The sequence below is a fragment of the Tympanuchus pallidicinctus genome, unplaced genomic scaffold (assembly GCF_026119805.1).
Source record: "Tympanuchus pallidicinctus isolate F22 unplaced genomic scaffold, pur_lepc_1.0 scaffold7, whole genome shotgun sequence".
Classification (NCBI taxonomy): domain Eukaryota; kingdom Metazoa; phylum Chordata; class Aves; order Galliformes; family Phasianidae; genus Tympanuchus; species Tympanuchus pallidicinctus.
The window spans coordinates 10940458-10963400 of NW_026294791.1; the positions used below are offsets into that span (position 1 = coordinate 10940458).

At 36.5% G+C, this 22943-nt stretch overlaps 1 protein-coding gene and 1 long non-coding RNA gene across 4 annotated transcripts in view; one reads left to right on the plus strand and one right to left on the minus strand.

Moving 5' to 3' along the window:
- The window catches only part of MIGA1 (mitoguardin 1), a 34505-nt gene that overhangs the window by 3617 nt on the left and 7945 nt on the right, over positions 1-22943 (plus strand). For both annotated transcript variants that reach the window (XM_052666749.1, XM_052666750.1), the window contains exons 5-8: positions 794-920; positions 1362-1498; positions 2225-2348; positions 20047-20147. In XM_052666749.1, coding sequence (XP_052522709.1) covers positions 794-920; positions 1362-1498; positions 2225-2348; positions 20047-20147 — 489 coding nt within the window. The remainder of the gene's footprint in view (positions 1-793; positions 921-1361; positions 1499-2224; positions 2349-20046; positions 20148-22943) is intronic.
- Positions 1-22943, minus strand: part of LOC128072686 (uncharacterized) — a 29171-nt gene that overhangs the window by 776 nt on the left and 5452 nt on the right. The window contains exons 1-4 of one of the 2 annotated variants that reach the window (XR_008202403.1): positions 12833-13675; positions 12106-12243; positions 3703-3818; positions 1314-1459 (exon numbers count right to left, since the gene is read on the minus strand). This is a non-coding gene — a long non-coding RNA (uncharacterized LOC128072686). Of the gene's footprint in view, positions 1-1313; positions 1460-3702; positions 3819-12105; positions 12244-12832; positions 13676-22943 lie in introns of those variants that run through there. The other variant, XR_008202402.1, reaches the window with a different exon arrangement.

The following is a 22943-nucleotide window of genomic DNA, read 5'->3' on the forward strand; positions in this document are numbered from 1 at the left end:
GTGAGTTGGATTGAATCTCCAAACATTAGAATTTACACAAGAGTACCAGAAAAGCCTGAATGTAGAGAGATAGAGAGACCTTCTCAGCCACATCAGCTCCTCCTAAACTTGCAGTCTGGAACAACAAGTCCCAAAAACGCTCAAAAACTTCTAGAGTTATATAACTCACTAGCACAAATGCCATAGGAAGGAGAGCTTAGTGCAGTTCAAAGGTGATAGAAAGAGGAACAGAGGTGAGAACCACTGAACCCCTAGTCAGAATACTGAAATAAATGAATGTTCCTTGTGTGCCTCTGCTGCATTGTAGATGCTATGGTGTGTGTTCTACATGGTGCAGATGATCTTTGTTTCAGTGATCAGCATCTCTAATTAGAAACTTTATACAGAGCAAGAAGCTTAATACAGCGTAGTTTCTTTAATGTTGCACTGGGAAGTGGGTTTACAACACTCTAGACACTTATTTTTGAGACATTTTCTGATTTTTTTTAATAATCTACAGTCAGATTTACTTGGACAATATTGTAAATCAATGATTACTTTCATATTTTAGAAGAGCAGTGCAGACTTCCAGAACATTGCTGTTAATTCTAGGGTGTGTTTTTCCAAAGAAACAGTTATACGTGGCCTGATAATAACTGTGCTTTCCTAAAATCTTTTAAAAGGTAATCTGTAGATAAGACTTGGACTATAATGTACTCTAGTAGGAACATAATCTTAAGGATACTCTATATAACAACAGAGTTGTTATAAATGCTTCTAAATCTTGGTGTTTTTAAAATGTATTTATTTTCAGGTTCAGAGTGCCACCTCTTGTCACAGCTGTGCTTGTGCCAATTCTAATTCCTGGGATAAAGCAGATGAAGAGGATATTAAGCTTGTTAATATTCCAGTCACTACACCTGAAAACTTATATTTGATGGGTAGGTTATCATCAGAATATTCGGCATCTACCAGTAATGAAAGTAAATAATTGTTTTCATGACAAAATGGCACCTGCATAATATTACTGTATTTTTTTTTTTCAGTGTCCTGTGGGCACCTAAGAGCATTTCCATAAATTAATGAAAATCTACTTAATCTAGTGTTGGGAAAATCAAAATTCTGTATTTTCAAAACGTATATTTGCAGTAGTAAGCTATAGGTTTGTTCTTACATGTAAATAGGAAAAAATACTACAGCCCTCATTGATTTAACCATATTGTGAGTTTCTTCATCTTAAAAAATCAGATGGCTGTTTTAAAAGCTTGCATTTCTGCTGTGATCGTGCATGTTATCTATATAGTTTCCTATGACTCTGAAGTATGAATACATACCAGAGCTGTGTGCCTGATGGAATGGAGGCATTCCTGATGTTCCTATAGGTATGGAGCTCTTTGAAGAAGCACTGCGTCGATGGGAGCAGGCATTAACTTTCCGTAACAGGCAAGTGGAAGATGAAGCAAGCTGTAGTTCCATCAAGCTGGGAGCAGGAGATGCAATTGCAGAAGAAAGTGTAGAAGTGAGTATATTTAATCTACTTTTGCTGTCCAAACAATTCATTGCCTTTTGCTACCTGGATCTTATAAACTTCTAATGCATACGCCAAAACTAAGAGCAATTTTAAAGAACGTTCATTTGAAGGATATCCAACTTTTTTTCCCCCCTTTCTTTTATTAGTGTTGGGGAAAAAAAAGTAGCTTTATGTATTTCTTGTCATTTGCTGCTGCATCAATGTTTACTTCTGGACAGTAATTCTGTTATCAGGTTACCAAGCATTTCTTTAACTAGCTCTCTCTCTTGGATCATCTTTCTTGTCCAGGTGTGAGAGAAAATCTGCTTAGCAAAAATGATAGTCTTGGTAAAGATTATTTGTGAATGTTAACAAATAGTATGTTTGAACTTTATCTGTAACTCTTTGTTCTCGTGGACTAAATGATTAAATATTTTAAATAAACATACACCCATACAGCTTTCACTCTGCTGCAGTAAGCATAAAAATATTTAAAGATTTAGGTTTTATTTTTATTACTGAATCAAGTATGTGTATCTTTAGAAATGTGTGTGTATTCTGCATATTGAAGTGTTCATCTGACAGAGTCCTTGTGCTGCTCATAGGAAACTAGTGTGGCTCTTTAAACAGTGACACTAGAAACACAGTGAGCTCTTTAAAGACTGAGAAAGATTTCTTTGTTAAATCCAAGAATATAGACTGTAAATAAATGGAAAATCTAATGTCTTCTTGCAGGATATTATTAGTGCTGAATTCATCCATAAACTTGAATCCCTGCTTCAAAGAGCTTATCGTCTCCAGGAGGAGTTTGAGGCCACCCTTGGGACCTCTGATCCTGCTTCTCTGACTAATGATATTGGTGAGTACTACTGTTTTGTTTTTATTGCTTGTATTAATGCCTCTTGTGAAGGGAACTCATGGAAATATCCACTGAGTAGAGCTAATAAACAGAATAAATTCCAGATCTTTCACATCATTATTTAAAGCTTAAAGCAGTATTTGTATTTTAAATAAGAATGAACTGCTGAGAGGATTTTTCCCGCTCATAAATTGTAAGTATATGCAAGTATTCTCAGAATTCTTCTCAACTCTCTAAGGTTTATCTTGACTCAGGTATTTAAAAACTTATGTAGTAAAAATACACATCCCTCTTCTCACAGCATAATTGTATGAGAGCATTTCAAACAAAAGATTCATATGTTGTAATGCTATAATAGAATGAGAAGTACAATGATAATAGCAGCGATCTCCTACAAGAGAGCCTCACCTCCAGTGCCAACCCTTAAATGAGGTCTGGGAAGGAGCTGATCCTGGCTTCACCCCTTCTGGTTACTTAGGTGCATTGCTTACACCTTAGCTCCCCTGAGTTGGACCTGTGTTCCCACCAGGTACTCAATCACCATTTCAGGCCGTGGCTTAGCATTTCTGCTACATATGTCTTCTGAATATTTTAGTTGTGTAGCCTGGTGTAACTTTAAAAGAAAGGAAAAAAAACCAACAACAACAAAAAAAATTACCTGGCCCATAATAAAATGAAACCAGAAGGTCAGAAGAAGATACCTATTTTCAAAGCTTTCGTCCTTAGAGATTGAAATTTGAGGTATGAGTTACTAAACTTGGGATATTGTAACGGCAAGTCTAATAAGAGTAATTGCTGCCAGACATGCTGATTTTATTTAAAGAATTGGTTGAAGGTGTTCCTAAAGCTTGATATCACTGCACCCATTCATAATTCAGTATCAAGCATCTGATTTCAAATAACTGCCAGACTTCAAAGGCGGAACATGTTCTGGGATTAGTTTTAGTTTGTAGTCTTGTTTGTTAGGCTTGAGCTTTGGTTTGGCTGGCACAAGGTGGCAGTGCTCTCATCTCTTTGCCTTCACATCATTCTGCACTTCTAAATACAGATCTGAGTAAGGTGAGAATTAGATCAAAGCTGGCTTTCTGCTCTGACTGCGTACACTTGTAAACATACATAAGCAGAAAAGTGTTTGGATGTTTTATTTTGATGTCTGAAGCCATAAGCCATAAATAAAGTTGCAGCATGTGTACTTTTTAAAATAGAAACTTATTTGTAGCTTTTGTCCTCAGGCAAGATTAATAAAATAGAATTCAAGGGGCTCAGTATATTTAGTTGTTGATTTGTTGTGTTTCCCTGGAAGTATTTTAAATTGTGATGTGATTTTTTTAAGATATGATAATTTTATTCTTACCATGAATACTCAGACCATTCAGTTATTTTCAAATGTTCTTAGTAGAAATCATTTGTGATCTCCTGAGTACATGTCATCAGTATTTTCATTGTGAAGAAATGAAGAATTGTGCTGGGCTGGACGTGTAAGGGCAAAAAAGTAAAGAATTAATTTAGTGAGCAGTGCTTCAGTGTTCTGGATTTGGGTTTTTCATCATTACTGTATATTCATGACTTGAACAGCAAGTATAATAGCAGAAAATGGATCACTTCTGCAGAAAGTTATTTAAACTTAGTGGCGCTTAAAAGATTTAATACAGAGGATGGTTTTGTCCCCTGTTTGTTAGATATAGAAACATTTATTCACTCACAATTTGACAGATAATTTACTTTCCTGTAAAATATGATTACTAGATATGAATGTGTGAATGTTTGAAGAAGGGTATTTCTAAGATGAGTGTTTTTTGATAACTTTTCTGGGAAAAGTTAGAAAACTGTGCTTGGGAGAATTGACAAAGCTTTCTTACATTTTTATTTTTCCTTTAATTTTTACTTGGTAACCGAGTGAAAGGAAATGAGCTCTCAACAGATCTGCCCTTACACCCTCTAAAATGTGTATGTTAACATATAATACTCATTTTATTTCACTTCTCTTCAAAGCTTTGTATAACTCTCTTATGAAATGGTAGTCCTGGATAATTCACATCTAAAACTTATGAAAGAAGCTGGATAAAGAAAGCACCCTAATCCATCACTTACTGATCATCTGTCTTGGAAAGAGGAAGATGTTGCAAATGATGGGGAAATTGCCAATAGGGTTACGAATGAGGAAGAAAAAAAGGGGGAGGGGGCTGGTGAAAGAAAAGGCACAACCCAAAATGTCATGCCGATGAAAGAATGGAGTTAATAATTCACTGTTCAGTTACCTCAGATGATAAAAGCTGTAATTAGTGCCAGTCGATATGATTTCTTGGGAATTAGCTTTTCTCAAACTGTGTGGGTTGTTTTGTTTTTTTTGAGAGATGTGCAATTTTGAGAAGCGATATCGCATGCAGTAGATGATAAGAATTAGCTTGTTGACTTGAACGTTTGTTGATGATCTGCCCCACTATGAAGGAGAAGATTTGTAGAAAAATTTGTATTTTTGTGGTCAAACACTGTAATTTTATCAACTATAGTTGATGATAAAATTGTTCACGTGACTTGGAGCTAATGAAAAGTAATCATTTAAGGGCATTAAAAGCATTGAGCAATGAAAAGGAAGGGTTAGTAATACTGATATGAATTATCTTTTTGTGTTTGAATACGGGCAAGTATGGATTGCACACAGACATGGGAGATATTAAAAAATAAATAGGAAAATTATGCTTCGCAATCCATGTAAGCTACCAGCACAGTGCTATAGGGGGAAAAAAACCTCAACAAACACTACTAATCTTTAACTATGTGACAAGGACAGTATCAGCGAATTTGCAGAGATACAGTCTTGTTTCTATGTGGCTTTAGGATACTGTGTACCAGTTCTGTTCTTCATACTTCAGAAGGTAAGGAAATACTAGACAGCTCCAAACAAGCCGTATAAATGATGCGTGTTTTGAAGAGACAAGCTCATAACAGGTTTAAGTCGTGTGTGTTTAGCTGTTCACTGAAGAATATACTGAGAGGAGACTTGCTTCTTCTGAATAGCTACTTACACATGGAAAAGTTATGTGATAGTGGGCAATATTTAGGCCTGGTTGTCAACACCATTACTATATCCAGTTTCTGCTTGTTCAAGTGAAACAAATTAAATTCTGAATTAAGCTTGCCTTAAAATGTGTTGAGGATATTCCAGAGTTTTAGATAAAGATGTTTTGCTCTTTTTTATTGTTATTATTTAATGGTGTTTTGAGGGAAGATTTGTGTCCTTTTGAGAGAAAGGGATGGGTGTGGGGCTTAGATGGTCATTGTAGTCTTTCTGGCATTTGACTGTCCAGCATTACGACTGCTACTTTTTTTTTTTTCTTTCATCAACCTCTGAGAAAAAAACTTTGTTCTCTTTAAAAGGTAACCAAAAAATGCTTTGCTGTATTGGTTTGCTTGGTTGTATTTTTCTTCCCTCTGGTTATATGTCATGATTTTTTTTTTTTCAGTTTTCTCCATTTTTAGCACTTGTGATTAACCACAGCTGGAGACAGGACTCTGGCAATGGGGCAGATGCTATCAAGTGTTATCAAAAGACTTGCTATGAAACATCTGACTTTCCTTATTACAAAAGCTTCAGTTACAGTGAGCTCCAAATCCGGCCCGGAGGGAAATTTTTGAAGTTAAAATCACCCATTGTTTTTTAATTTTTCAGTTTTCTCTGTACAATATTTGGCCAAACCTCTGGGGCTACTGAAACCACTCTCCCCCCCCTACTTGTTTACTCATGAGAGATGTTGCTCCTTTCAACATCCTTAAATGTTGTTCTTCCCAGGGTCTAATTTTCTCTAAGTAGTTAGTGCTGTTGTTGACTGATGTTCTTCTAAATTCTGGGCTCCTTACTTTCCAAGCCTAATAGTTTGACAGCTGTGTGAGCTGTACCAGTCCCCAAGGTCCCCATTGCTGTGTAGCTCCGTGTACCGTCAGCACATTCCACTGTGGAAGACTGAGGAACGAACGCTGCAAGCAGGGACACACTGCTGACATCTGTCTCAGACCACAAGCTTGCTTTTCTTTTTGTGATCCCATTTACTAGTTGAAGTTGTCTGATGTAATAAACAATTTGCCAGCATGCTTTGAGAGATAGACTTCTGGAGGAAGCTAGTGTTAATGTGCTACGTGGGAGAATCAGGAGCAAGTTACCTGGGATACTGTTAGAATACAATCACTTGTCACCGCAGCTAGTCTCTCTCATGATGTAGCTGAAGTACTTCTCTGCTGCTTGCTGTGACAGGTGAAAGATGGCTTGTCAGGGCAAGCAATCATCACTTGAAGTGGTTGCGTGCTCTAGTCGAATATTCAACTTTACACCTGCTAAATAAATGCCTCTTGTGGGTAGATTTCTGCCAGGTTGTTATTCTGTTATTAATTGCAAGTCATCTCTTTCAACTCAGTAACCTATTGTTGAGTTAGAAATAAATACAGCCCTGGATAAGATTTACATTTTAAAAAGATAAAATAATGGAATGTAATTGTGTTCACTGTGATCACACTCCCTACTGGACTTTTAGAATTATCATAGAAACCAGCAAGCTAAAAATGATTTCTAAAGCACAAGAATTTCTGGATGTGAAATTAAAAGAAATACGTAGTGTGAAGCTGCTGTTGGCTTTGTGCTGATTGATTCTCTTAGGAATGAAGCCTAGGACTAAGAAGCCCAGAAGCTGGCTTTCCTGGGGGAGGCATAAGCTACTCTGAATCAGAAAGAAGGCAATTCACAGAAAACTCACATCACCATAGTGCTCCTTGTCAGTACTTAATTCCTAATTCTTAAAACTGTTCTTTTGATTTTAACAGCAAAAAGAAATGCTAACACCGAAGCTAATGGTGACTTGTATGTATTCTGTCCCCTAAACTTTTTGGTAATATATATATTTTTATTAATTACATTTTAACTTAATATTTGCTCATTTAATTTTTTGTTCATCCCTTTTACAACTAATAAAAGATCTGTCGTGAAGGTCTGTGTTGTTGGATGATAGGTATGTCTGTTTCTTTTTTTAATTTTCTCCTCACACTCCAAGATATGCCTGGCATTTGGGAGAGAATGAGCACAGCCTTTAACCTAGTGACAAAACGCTTGGGAGAACCTGCGTGTTAGAACCCTTTTCTCTAGCTGCTCTTAAGCAGGAAAGCCTGTGCATAATCAACAAAGCTATTGAAGAATCATTTTTATATATTTAATCAGCACAGACATCTGTAATGCTTTGCTGTTAGTAATGCGTGAGGCCTGCTTTTTTCCTTCCTGCTTATAAAACATGAATGAAAATATTTACTTTGAGAGTACCATACTTGATTTGGTTGCACACAAGAAATATTTCTGTCTCTAATTCTCAAATAGGCACCAATTAGAAGGTCAGCAGTTTTTATCAGTTCACTTAGTTGTCCTGCCTAGTAGCACATACCATAAAATAATTTCCAAGGTTTCACTTTTTATCACCAGTTGAATATTTTGTTTGCTTCATGTTCCCTGAAGATAAATTTACATTACGTGATTTCTTAATTTCTTGGAGAAATACAAATATTTTTTTCTAGTGTATGGAGAAACATTCTTCCCAAGAAATCTTTTATAAATGAAAGTAATATCACTAAGTTTGAGCAAGCCCAGAAAAGCTACTTCAATCCTATTTTTTAAAAAATGCAGATTTTGAATTCAACTTAGCACTCATAGTTTGTGGAAGTTCAGTAACTGCTGAAGCTTGCTGCATTTTGCTGTGACCTCTCCTGTATTACAATTCAGTGCTGCAACCAAATTGTCATTTTGGATGCATGATATCACAGATATCTGAATTGTAGAGGATGTTCTTCAACTATCAGTAATATCTTAGACTTTGCTCTAAAGGCATCGTTGGCCAGTACTAGTAACACTTCCTCTCCAAATTGCATTTGGCAAAATTCTTCACCCAAAAGTCCCTAAAGGCTGAGATTGTGAAACTGGTAGTTAAAGGTTCAATTTAGAACTGTAAACAAAAGTATTTCGGCAAGCTTGAAATGTATCAAAGGATCATAATGCTTGGTTTTCTCAGCAATATTCTGTCAGTTTTAGCAGTATCATGCTTGAAAGCCAGAACAGTTTCGAATGGACCTGCACAGAAGTTATCAGTACTGAAAAGGTTAGTGTTTGATAATCTGTATTTCTGTGTTGATATTTGATAACCTGGAGTGCATGCTTGTGCTTCTGCTAAAAGCGGAAGCTCAGATGCCTTTTCACAACGCAGTAAATATATTAGTTGCAATCTTCTCAGCAGTGGCTCAGAATAATCTTTCTTACTGTACCAGAGCCAACATTGGAGATCACTTATTGTATGTTAGTTTGGGGTGATGTGGCTAGAAACTTCTGAAAATACTTCAAGTAAGATCAGAAAGTGTCTAAATACAAAGTCTGTCTACAATTTCTCCATTATTTCTCCTTCTTCCTGACAACATGAGAGCAGCTGCAATCATTTCTTCCCTAAAGTCTCCCCTTAACGCAAGCTTTCTGCCTCCTTCTGGTTATCCAGGCAGTGCTTCATCATTCATAACTTTTCATCTTCATTCAGAATGCATTAATGAAATAACAAATCATCTTGTAATTAATGAAGAGCATAACGTAATTAAAGTAAACCTCAAAAAAAGATTAGATTGGCTTTTTACAAATATCGGAATAAAATATTTTTAATATTTAGTTAGGTATTATTTGGTGTTTCCTTTCATTTTGCAAGAAGAGCAAACCATGAAAGTCAGTGATGACTGTCTGACCACAATTCATATTGTCAAGGATTAGACTATATATTGCTCTATAGACAGAAATGAGATGATGATATAAACAGAAGGTTATTGGAAATTAAAAGCTGGTTTGTGGCGGGTCAAAGTTCTTCATCCACCCAGCACTGAAGTTTGAATTAAAACCCACAACCTGCTGAAATGGTTAAATAAGTGTATAAACATTCCTTGATTGAAACACGTAATGTGGAACGTTGTGGCATTGCTTTTAAGGTAAATACTTACCGCTGAACAGTAAGGAGAGCATTACAATTCAAAGCAGAACATCAAAACAGCTGAACAGGTCAGATGATAGGTACGTGTAGTCCAATACTTTCCAATAGAGGTTGGCAGTAGATTTGAAAGGCGTTTAAGAATAGACTGCATATAAAAGAGCCTTCCTTTAGCAGAACTCTTGGCTTCCAGACTATGGCTAGAGGCTGCCACAGCCAAGTTTACCTCTGACCATCTGTTTTCAGATCGGACCTCTGAACATCCCTTTTAATCATTTTATGCTTTCAGCATTCACAATGTCTTATAGCTATGACTTACCACACCTTTATCATTTTAAAATAATGAGATGAAAAAAAATCCACCTGGTAAGAAGGGAGCAGTTGCTATGAAATATAATAAATCTTTCTCCCTGCTATTTATAATTAAATCTCTTGATATGTTCCTTTCTCTCTTCTCTTTTCAACCTTCTTGTGCATACACAAAATCTTTGTGACTGTTATTTATTGCTCCACATTTCAGTTAAACTCTAGTCCCTCGCATCTCCTTGTGTGAAAGCTGTTGCATACATGTGTTTATACTGGATAGCTTTCTGCATAGCTTTCTGCAAGCTTCAATATATACTCTTTCTGAATATTTTGGTCAAAATTTAGTGTATAAAGTTCATATGATGCAGACAAAATAAGGGCTTACAGTGACATAATTTCTGTCTCCTGATAACTTCTGTCCTTCTGGTTGTGTTTTCAATATTGTGTTTACAATATGACCAAAGAACAATCACTTCACTACACATCTATTTTTTGAGCTGTTCCTATTGTTGGGTTCTTGTAGCTCAGGTTGTTCCTGTGCATTCATTTGCTGTTACTAAATAGCTAATCAAGTGGTGAAACAAATTAGGCGCTTAATAAACTTCTTCTGTGACTCATTTTGTTCAAACTTAAAATCAGCTGGCTTAAGTGTCTTGCTTCTGTAGTGAACTTTGTTCCCTCGTTATCCCTTTGCTTTTTCCATTTTTTTTTTTAATCTGTGAATTTATTTTAATGAAAATGTGGCCCTATGTTTCAGCCCACATTTTTATGGAAATCTTTCCATCAATTCTTACTTTTCTTTTTTTATTATTATTAATAATAATTAAATTAATTAAATTATTATATTAATTAAATCACTTATCTACAAGCTGATTGATTATTTCAGGAAAACTGCACTTCGTTTTTAAAGGTGGAGTGGGGTTCTCGTGTTCTCTGGACTTACTGGCAATCCCCAATAGATCATAATTCTTTATCATACTCTTCATCAGTTGTTTGTTGCAGGATTCATTCCTGCTGCCTGTAGTTAGATAACAATGGAGCCCTTACTAATAGTTTACATTAAGCTGCCTTTAATTTGTGCCACCAGCTGTTGTGAAAAGCTGTGAACAACACTCAGTATTTTATCACTTTCATACTTCAGCTTTTTTGAAAACTCATTGTCTGCAATGCCTTCGTGTGTTATCTGTTCCTCTTACATTTTATCTGTTGCCTGTTCTCCTGCTTAATTCACATCTGTATCTTCTCTGTGTAACTTCTCTGGTTATTTTTTGTGTTTGTATTTGTTTTTTGCCTTTTCACACATATCTTCCTATTCTTTGCTTAAGGGAAGGTGATCATTTCCACCCCACATCAGGACTGGATTTCTTAAATCTTGCCTTCACTTTGAATACTTCTGAAGATTGGTAAATATGAAATAAGTGGAAACAGCCTTCCAAAAGCAGGAAGTCACACTGTTGGTTGTTTTTATTATTATTTTTATTCCTTTTTTTTTATACCACTTTTCTTCTGTGATATTCTTAACAAGTTAAGAATTTACAAATTCTTTTTCTTACTAAAGAGGATGTATATACACTTGAAGTCTCTGTGTTTATATACATTCTGAATACAAATGTTCCAGAGGCAGGAAAAATTATACCAGACAAATGGCAAGCTGTGGGGGAGGGAGAAGTGTTTATTTTTCTGGCTGGAGTATTGCAGTGTGAGGTTATATAAACTGATGATCAAGAACACGTTTTGGCCCACAGGCCTAATTCCTGCTTCAGAACTTCAACTAGAAGTAATTTATTGTTGCATTAAATTCTATTTTAAGGGAGGCTTGTCTGAAACATTCTTGGGGAAAATGAAAGGAGGGATGGGGCAAGAGAGATACAGACAGAATGACAGTTCAGTTTAAGAAGACTTCAGATCTGTTAGTTTGGTAGCTTAATCTTAAAAACGCGTAATATCAAGATCAGATATTGACTGAATCATACAAAATCAGCAAATCTAGTTCTCAGTGCTATAGCTCCTCTATCAATTCAGTAGGTAGTTGATGCTAAAATTTTACCTTCAATTTATGTTCAAGAGGTTGCAATGAAAACACTGCGTGCACACATGCAAGAGCGAACTATTTTTCTTACCCCACGTGCCTGCTCTGTTTGAGTCTCTCTACGCATTAAGTCAGAGACCATTTCTTTTCCTAAAGGCATTTTTAGAATTTTCTTTCAACTTTTGTCTTAACTTTCCTTCTTTTCAAACTTGAACCCATATGTGTGGGTATACCTACTTTTGTGGAAAGTTGTAGCAAAAGGTGCTGTGAACAACAAGGAGAGTAAAATTTGTGTTTTCTATCAGTTTTCAGTCACGCATCTGCTCATGTGCTCAGCTACAGAATCTTACAGAACTGTGGTTTTGAGATTGAACTATGAAAAGCCCGTCTTACTTGATGGTATGTCTGCTCTGTACACAATGTCCCATCTTACCTAATAATCCTGTTCGTAGCAAAGTGCTGTGGAGTATCTGATTCAGGAGTATCTGATTCAAGAGCACATGCTGATCACACGAGGCTTTGTTCTCTCTACTGCTATTTAAAGCTGTCCTTGTTCTACATGCTGAAATGCCTGCAAAAGTTTAAAGGCAAACATGTAAGTATTTCCAGATCGCAAAGAACAGATGCAATTCAGACTTTATTTTTAATTAATGATGAATAAATAATATATTGACTAGTTTGCAACTTGAACTACATATGCTGGAGTAGCTGATAAGCAGTGTTGAGTGCCACAGGTCGGGAGCACCGATTGTTAAATATAATTCAGGTGTTAATTCAGGTGTCGTTATTAATGCATTTAACAATCTCAGTAATTCAGAGGAAGAACTTTTTATTCAGTATTAATTTTTAAGGATACTTGTCTAATTCTTTCTTATTGTCCAGAGCAAGAGGAATATAAACAGGCCTTAGTCTGTGGGGTACTTCAGATATTATTTAAATCTTAGTGTTTGAAGTTACATGTGTACCTTGCTAATTTAGGTTCCTGAAGAGAATGCTGTGTGAAACTGGGTTGGCAGAAGTCAGTTGTGTTCCAGAACAGATTCACTGCAGTCTGCACAATACCATAACATTTTTCTGCCCTGAGGCAGTCTGCTTTTTAATACAGAACCTGTTAGTCCCAATAAAAAAATACGTATTTGAGTATTTTTATTGCCGCTTACTTGACTGAGTGCCAGCAGTAGTTGGTTCTGTCTTCCTAACTTAATGCCTATTACTGGGATAAAAACGTACCCACCTATCTTTCTTATCACTGCCTTCAGTCCTACAAGCTGATCACGTGCATCTTAACGTGATCACATTTCAGGAGCAAAGTGTTCTGTACTTTTAAAATACATTTTTATTACCAACTGCTAGACAGTACACTTTTCTTTCAACGTAAGAACAAATGAATATGTGGGCTCCTTTTGTCAGTCTCTCTCTCTTACTTTGAAATGCAAATATCCCTTAAGCATAATACTATGGCTAAAGAAAAACCTTTCCAACAATCGTGTGTTTAAAACATCACTTCAAAGAGAACATGGTGGATGATCCCATACCCTTAGACTGTCCAGCAAAATAGTCTGTATTCTAGTATACAAAATTTATATAAAGCTATTTAAAGAATGTCATAAGGCAGACCGTTTCAAAGTTTCAGCCAGGAAAAGGAGTGAGAGGTACCACTAGAAATGAACTTGTGCAGATATCTTGTTGTGGTTTTTCTCTTTTAGAATTTTGTTAGATTTACCCAGGTATGTTAAGACAGAGGCCAAAGGGACAAGTTCATTTACATTTGAGACTGCTTTCAAGTCTGGTGAGAAGGCTTTTCTACCTAAACTGCTTATGGATGCCTCTGATGTAGGAAACATATTAAATGAATTGATTCTATATATATAAACCTCAAAGTTAACATTGTATTTCCTTCTCCTTTAAACATGGTGCTACGTTTTGAATCTGCTCTGCATCACAGTGAGTTAATGTGGTATCACACTGTATGCGACTGAACAGACCATTCTATTGTCAGCAGAAAGTGCATGTGCAAAAATAGTGGCAGGTTGTGCTTGTTTTTAAGATGTGAAGAACTAAGAAAAGGCAGTGACGTTCAAATCTGATGACTAAGGCATCTGGCAATCTTCACAGTGCTGTGCTATAAATCTTCAGTGGACAGCCCACGTTTTAAAATAAGCATCATGTGAATTCAGACTAGACTTTGCTATGGCCAGAATAGATGGTATGCCTTCTGAACTACAGGAGAGCAGAGTGCTCCTATGAGGGGATGTGGTGACAACTTTGTTTTGTGTTTTCGAAGTCTACATTTTCAAAGAAATGAAAAATAAGTTTTATGGACAGAGACTTAACAGTGAGACATAGTTTATACAGAATATAAATCTCAATTTTTTTTCAGACACTTAGATTCACATTAGGCAGAGAATTAGATTTAGGCATAGAAAGCATTTGTTTTATATTTACTAAACTGATTTCTGAGCTGTCAGCATGTACGATGCATTAGTTCAGGTTATCAAGTACATATTAGGTGATTCTGTATTTTCTTAAAGTTCAAATTTGAACAATTTAGCACCATGTGTGTTTATCTTGCCTCTTCTTTGAGACATGGAGAGTTTGTAACGCTGTGAAGTCTTTCAAGTTTGAGATTTTGATTTTAAAATAAAGCATGCCACAATTATTCAGAAAGTTTTCTCAGTTCACATTCTTTACAACAAGAAATTTGATTATCAATTTCCGACCTTTCAAAAAAAAAAACAAAAAAACAAACTATCAGAGAATATTCAGTTACGAAATTTGTGGAAGTTTTGTTTAGCAAATCTAAGTTTTGAAAGAATAATTCCATTTACCAGCAATTCAGAGCATCAGACCCGTGTTAATGTAGCTGTGTCTGATAGACAGGAAATAAACCATACTAACATTCTTGTCTTAGGTACACTTGATGTTTACTTAGACTGCAGTGATTACTTTTGGACAGGCATTTTGTGCTGTGTTTTCCTTTGCTAGATGAGAACGTTCAAGGCACTTGATTTTACTGTTTTAGAATGTACAAGCGGCAGCCAACTTGCTCTGTTTTATACATCTATTATCTGCTTACCATCACATGCTTACTGAACTTCATGGACAAAGTCAATATCACAAAGGTCTGAAAATAACCAAATTATTTCAAACGTTCTGGAAATTGCTTTTATTTCTTTCTGAAGTATGTGGAAAATCTCTTAAAGATTACAAGGTTGTTTTAGGCAAGTTTCATCTTTTTCCAGACAGTTGTCTGCTTGAAAACTACTGAGGCATTTGTTAAGAAGGGTATAATCAGACGACTAGTTAGCTTGGCCAAAGATTGCCTTTAAAGTCTGTGTAGATCTATGAGTATGAGGAGAAAATTGTGAATGCCCAGTAGTCAATGCTGTCCCATGTCCAAGCTGTTCCCTTCCATTGAACCACTGCTCTGGTGGCTGAGCTCCTTGTCAGGCACTGGCAGGCAGAAGTTGTATGCTCACCACAGAGCCTGCTGGAGGTGGAGACACAAATCAGCAGTCAAAGTGGGCGGCCATCAGCACTGGAGTGTGATATTTTTTACTTTTTTCTTTTAAATGCATCTCTGATTAGCTCTTGCTTAGCGTGCTTGGGTCTGCATCAAAGCAATCCTGACAAAAAATGGCAAGAAATGTTTTGCTGATGCATGCTGACATACTGGTAGGGTACAGGAGTTGGTTAGATATTTTCAGAAAATCTTGATCTAATATATAGAGTTATAGAATCATTAAGTTTGGAAAAGACCACTGCGAACATCCAGTCCAACCATCAACCCTGCCTCACCATGCCCACTCGCCATGTCTCTCACTGCCATATCTCCAAATCTCTTGAACACTCCAGGGGTTGTGACTGCACCTAGGCAGGTGTTTTAGGCAATAGCAGCTTTGTTGATATCCAGTAAAGTGAAATGCCCCCAGCTATAAGCACCTTCTCATGCAGATATATGTGTTACTGGTGAACGTAAATGAGGAACCTAATGATACCTGTTCAGTCAAGAGTGGTCTGTGGTCACCCTGCTCTGTCCGTGGCCAAACTTTAACAACTGCTGTATGACAGTCATCAGAAAGTTCCATCGGGAGGTAGAGATTACTTCTTGTCATGTTTTTAAAGTGAGTAGAAAAATCCACTGCCTTCTAGGTGCTGAATCCTGGAAGACTTCATGTAATGCATTTGTAACTATTTGGTAGGACTGATGACTTTTTAAAGAATATTCAGTCAACACTGTCAGCGTTATGACTATTTATAAATGTAAATAAAGCTGCCTCTGATGCTTCAGCAACAGTGCTGACAAAACACTGCTGCATGTGATCCAGCTAAGACAGCAACACATTCTTTTGAAATTGAATTGTGTGTAATTCATGTTGCTGTGCTTTTTCAACTTGATTATTGTAATTATTGTAATTCCTTTGCTTAGGCGTGAAGCCACGCACCCAAGGGATCTGACTTTTGCAAAACACAGTGGCTGTCTGGGGTAGCCTGGCAGAGCAGAGGGAACGTGTTACTTTTGGTGTACCCTGACTTTTCATAGGTGAATTTCTCTGCAGAGTTTTCTCCTTTCCAGCATCTATCCCAGGAGCTGGCTGTAATTATTTCACAGAAGGGGTTTTTCTTCCCCATCCTGCTTTCCCTCCCATCGTGTTCTGCTGAAGCAAGTGGTGAGGGACAATAGGAAGCCATGGCTTTACTGGTAGCATTCAGAACTAGGTTCCTTAACTCTCGGTGAATTCTTTGTCAGCAGATAAGTGCTTTCCTTTTTTAGCTGCTGCATGCAAACTCACACCACTTTTCACTTGGGGTAATAGAGAAGATAACATGTATACACTTTTCAGAATTGAAAATGTTATCTGTAGGTGAATTCTTCTCAAATGAATGCTAAATAGCTGATTTCTGTGCAATTCCATCTCTAAGGTCAAGTGCTATTTTGAGAGTTGAGGAATTTAATTTTTTGGTCTGTCGTGGCTTGGGAACCTACCAGAGACCAAACAAAGAAGAATCCCAGAGTAGTACGTTATAGGTATGAGGTGGTTGGATTTTTTGTGTGTTTTTTATTCTTGTTTGTTTCTTTTGTGATGGTGGCTTTTTGGTTTAAGGTTGGTTGTTTTTTTTTAATAATTATTTTTTTTAACATTATTATTTATTGTTATCATTACCTTTGTTTGCATAATCTTATAAAGCTGAGGTTAATTTCATAGGCTTTTGCCATACTCTGTATTCTTAGAGTTTTGGAATCCCCTTAATCTAACTTTACAGGCAGTTAGGTATTTTAAAGCACTACAGCTTAGAGTCTTTATGGCAATTACTGTCGTCAGTAACACATCTGAAATTCCATTTCATCCTCTTTACAAATATAAATGAACTCTAAATAACTCCCAGCTTCTCAAATAAGTGAAGCATATTTGAAGCTCACAGAGTTGCTGGTATTCCTTTCTTTCAGCTACTAGTCTACGTAAAAACTTGGGATGATTGTACCAGCAGATGCAGCCACGTGTGGGTGGGTTCCTCTTGCAGCTGTTCATTCCAGGATTCTCATTGTGCTGCTGTCTCTTTTTTCATGTTCTTGTGTCTAAGAATGTTCTCCTGGTGCTTGTTTGGTATGTACTCCAGCTGCAATTGAATTTTCACACCACTGTTTTCACAATGGTGTGTTTTCTGTGCAATTGGGTTTCACTGAGCACCTGCAAGGCTAAGGTATCTTACAGTATTGGAGCTATGGTAGCCATCAGTAGCTGACCAGGACTGTTTGTTTTGGTTAAACGTGTATTTATATGGGCATATCACTTGTCCAAGTATCAGAATTATTCGCAAACTTTTAAGAATAAATATTTTGTCAGAGCCTGCAAATTTTGTGCCTTTTTGTTACAAAGATTTTTTGTATGTGTGTGGGATGGAAAATTATCCATATTCAGCAAACATTTAAAAAGATTTTGGCTAGGTAAAAGTTTTAAACCCGTATTAGGAAACTTGGAATTATGACTCCTTCAGCAAATGTAAATTATTTATATTCTGATTTTAAATAAAAAAGCCAAACAGCCTAATGTTACCACAGTGAGTTATTCAGCCTTGGTTAAAAAAGTTAATTAGAAATGTTCACTAGAGTAAAAATTTTAGAGTAACTCTTGTTTTTTTTTCTTTTACTCATCCTGTTTCCCCACTACTGCATCCTTCTGGTTAGGGTAACGAATCAGCTTGGAGTTAGATATGTTTTTGGTCATCTTCTTAGACTGACCCAAAACATATTTGAGCAGGAATCGAATCCCTCACTGACATAGGCTATTTTCTTCCATTCTTCTAACCTGATGTGCGTTACATTTCTGGCCACTGTACCATATAAAGTTGGTATGAAACTTAACTGTAGCTGGGACTTGGATCTTCCCTATACGGGTGGCAGAGACTTCATGGGATTGAGACTGGATTGACTCTGAGACTGCTTGACAACTGCTCTTTGTGTACATAACAGCCTGGGTCCTTATCTTAACATCTTGATTAAAGCCATCAGTAACATCATTAACAGTATCACACGTGCATTACTCTCATAAGAGTTTGTAATTTATGTTGCTACTTATGAATAGAGCTGTTTACTTCTCATGAAGTAAGTGTTGCATGTTGCTTATAGACTGGAAATGTCAGGAAAAACAGTATTTCTTTGGATTGCACTTGAACCAGGTGTTAGAGAGCTTTTCTAGTTATGAGATGTATAAACTCTTGTTTTAATTGCAAATTTATTATGGAGAACATCTTAGCCAAAATGAGAGGCTCAGTGGAAAAATCCATGGCCGGGCTGTACAGCCCTGTGTTTAAAAGTATTGTTGCAATTTCAGCAACTGCTAATGTGAAAGAGAAGTATTAGAAAAGCATTAATTATTATCAGAGGGATATTAGTGCAAGTATGGGTAGAAATGAGGAGGAAACATCATTTTACCCGTCTGCTCTTACCAGACAGCAGGCAAATGCTTTACAGACCACAGTTTGGTTTTCTGTTCCAGCTTTTCAGATTCCAACATGCAACTGACTCTCAATCAACTCGGATGCTGCTGTACTTTTCCTCTTTGTTTTGAGAGATTAGAAGAGGGACTAAACTGTAAGAAGGATTTGAGAATCAAAGATATTCAAACAAAAGTTAGTGAAGTTGCAATTACAAGTCAGAGTCTGCCTAACTCAGTGTAGTGCAGCAGCATCTAGTGAAGTCTTTGCCCAGACTTTTACCAATTTTTTGCCTTGGTGAATAGTCTCAAAGACAGATATTTGCTGTTATGTACACTTTTTGACCTGTCATTCCAAGTCCATAGCAAATGAAACCATAACAACCACTGAAATAATAGTTAAGATACGTGAATTGTAGCACTTCAACTGATGAGTAAACCATTCCAGTAAGTTGGCGTGAGGCCACTTGCGATGTAATAGCATTTTTTATAAAGTATTGCCATAGCAACAGATCTGGATGACATTGGGTAGCTGGTTGCTGTTGACTGCTGGAAATAAAACAGACTTTTAGCAGCACATGTGTAATGTCTGAAGGTAAAGTAACCCAAAATAAATGCCTGTGCTCTACTGAGAATGCAGCACGGGGCACATCAAGCCAAAGTCTGACTTACTGGCTCATGAATTTAATCCTTCAGTGAAAGTGTTTCTATATAGAAAACAAAGCCATGTATGCTAGCAAGATGTGCTGCAGTTGACATCTGGGAATAAAATAAAGGAAAACTGAGAGAAACTGTATTGCAGGTCATTTTAAGCATAAAACATCAGTTATTTTCAAGGCAAGAGTTCTAATGCTGTAGGAAGTGCAGCTGGATATGATGTTGCAGTGGAAAAGAGGAAAAAGAGGATACAGTGAAGATTGAAAACTTCTGTGGCTCTGCTGGAAAGCCATCAAGTAGAAAATGGCATGAGAACTGGACAGTGAAACAAAATTTAAGTGAGGCTGAAGCCTGTTTTTTTATTAATAGCTTTTTTGTTTTAAATAGTACTTCCTGATACTGAAACACTGAGCCTTTGTTACACGATGCAGCCAAGTTAATACTCAACAAAGGATCCAGATCAATATAGCAAAGTAGAATATGTAGGTAGAAAGATCTTTGGAGGTTCATCAAAGAAAAAAGCAAAACCCCTGGAAAACTTTTTATCTCTTCCTTTTCATGCAGATGATGTTTCTAAGTCCCCTTTAAAGACAGAAAAAAACTCACTCGTACATGTATATTAGCAGGTCGAAGAAGTGTGTATTCTCATACTAATACGATGTTGTGCTTTCCAATAGAAGTACTACATGAAAACATATATGAAATATACTTAAAAAGCTTGAAGCTATTAAGCTATCAGAGAACTCTATTTATCTTTTCTTCTTTTTAAATTTCTTTTCAAGATAAAAATACAGACATTACTGTAAAGGATAACACGGATGATTTTTGCCTTCGAGATACACTAAGCATTGCATCGACGGACTCTTTTGTTTCCACGGCTGAGGTAAGACTCTTGGAGATAGATTCTTGAAAGATTAATGGATTTATTTGAATAGTGAAAATAGTTTTGTTTTTTCTTTTTTTTTTTCCAAATTATTACAAGAAAAGGATTTTTCTCTTATGGAGAAAGAAAAAACAAGCAAACAATCCTTATCTTGCTTACTTGTAACCAGATTCCTATTAGCTGGAGTAATGAAATTGGAATCAGTCTGCTTACTATCTGTTTTTTGGTGGCTTTTTTTTTGTGGGGGGGAGGAAGATGGGAGGAGGTTGGAAGAAGGAAGAAGGAAGATGGTTATCTGGCAGTATGTTTTAATAAGTCCTTCTAAAAAGTAGTTGCTTTTAAAAGTACCTCAGATTTTTGTGATTAGAGAGGCATAACCAATTAGAGGCTATAGTAGATCCTCTTTCCATGAATTATGATTTTCTATTTTCTTTTACTTTCTTAGATAATATGAATAAGTATGAAGCTGTCTTTGCCTTCTTTGGAGTCTTTTTTTTTTTTCTTCTTATAAGAAATTATTGGTGATTGGTAGGTATTGTTTCAGTATGCTGTATTCTTCATCTGATTTCCCCTCATCTTCTCGGATAAGACTGCAAAGGATGCATAAAGAAATAATCTTTGGATAAGATGATATTGCCTGTTAGCTCCGATATGCTACAGCTCCCTTGGAATATTTGGAAGAATTTAATGTATGGTGTTGAATGAGGAACATCTCACTTTATAGTCTCTCATGAGCCGAAGTGATTTTGAATAGCACTCTTCTCCAAATTACAGAGAAAGCAATTGGTCTCTGGGTATATTTGCACTAAACATTACTATCATATATGCACTATAAATAAGCTACTGAACTCAGTTGGAAAAAGAGAGAAAATTGCATACACATGCTTTGCCATTATTTTTGCAGGTATGCGAAGATCAGAACAATCCACTGTAATCATTTATGTTGCTTTACTTAACAGTAAAAAAAATAGGATGCATCACTTTCAGGGAATGTTCATCCAGAAGCTGAATTGTGTCAATATTTGCTAAAGAAACAATTGAGTTAAAATTTGCAACAGCCTTACACCTTTCTCTTGTCTTCACTTATCCTGAAAATAGTCTCCACAATTTGATACCTCAAAGCCTCTTCCATCAACTCTTTGTTATCAGAGGAAAGTTATGACCAGTTTCCTTCCTTTTCAGCTGTTCTAGCCTTTACAAATAGAACATGCTCTTTGATGTCCTTTGTCAGATTTTACTGAAGGATTTTAAAAGATTTTCAGCTGCTAGGAGGAATTCTGAAGATTAGCAAAACCATGAATGATACTGTTCAAATTGGAACACCACCAAACTCCTGGATTAAATATGGGCCTCTGAGCTTGAGCTATAGAGCTGGTTGGCTCTGTAGTAGTAGCATACTGGGGCATTGTTGCATAGTAAAACGAAGTTGTAAATCAGTGCCAGCTATCTTCTCTTAGGAGTATGTTACCTCAATGTAAAATTTTGCTCATCCTATGCAAGAAAATGTTTAAAATTAGCACTGAAAATAACTGCTGCAATCACAAAGGATAACTACTGCTTCTCAGAGTATTTCAGCTAGTGATAGAGAACAGTGATTGCTTAGAAGTAACTGGATTAGAACTGATACACCAGATTTTTTATTCTAGATGTGATGGTGTCATACAGATTCATCTTGCTTATCAACTTCCTGCATGTTGTTCTTGCAGATGCAAAGAAGCGGAATGTTTCAGGTTAAGGGGCTGAGTTTCTTTCAGCTCTCAGTGTTTCTTTGGCAAATGGACATTTGTTCTTTCATCCTATGCTCCATGATTGCAGTTCCAATTTTAGCAACCATCCCAAACTGCTTTTGCCAATAGAAATGTTTATCTCAAATTCATAGACAGTAATAAGTGCATGTATATTTTTGCCCTACTGGAATCATTAGTAATTTCACCTTCTGGAAAATTAAATAGCAGTGGAATATTTTCTGGTCACATCATGCCACAGGCTGTATTGACAGTTACTCATTTTCTTTCTGCATTGCATCCTGTCCAAAGTAGCAGTACTAAGTATTTTCTGTTTCTCTAATTTTAAAGACTGGAAGCTGTTTCCATGTTTTTGTGCTGGCACAAGTCAAATGTAGTTCACTGCCCTCAGTAGGAATACAAGCAAAGACATGGGGAATCCTAAACCAAGCCGCAGGTAGATATGATGCAAATTGATATGTACACTGCTTAGGAGGTTACAGGTATTGTGCTGCATTATATTAGGACAAAACACAGGAGGATAGTTTTCAGTAAAAGAAATGTACAAAACTGGAACAGTTGGCAAGGATTAAATCACATCCCCTTTTGATGAACACTTTAGGAGCAGTAGGGTATGCTAGAATTTCATCTTGGCAATGACTGATACTCAAGAGGATCCTGAGGATCATGGCCTTGATGATTGCAGGTGTCCAGATTGGCACAATATATAGGTGCAAAAATCCTCATAAAGGTGCCATTCCCAATCCCAGCCAGACTTCTGTTCAAAAACACAGATTGGCCTCTCAGAAGCACTGCAGAAGGAACAGTAGGCATAACTATTTGCCTTAAGTTACTGATACTGTTTACTTACTGTGATAAATAATGGTGTTTCCATCCTTATTTGAGACTGCTCTCAGCTTGCATTTATGAGAGTTAGGATGCTTTTCATATTCTTGTGTTCTCACCTACTGTGTGATCAAAATAGCTGCATCTTTTGGCAAGTATACAACAGTGTGTGTGCCAGAAAAAGGTCTCCACCTTCTCTTTTCTGGCTTCTTTTCCATTTTTCTTC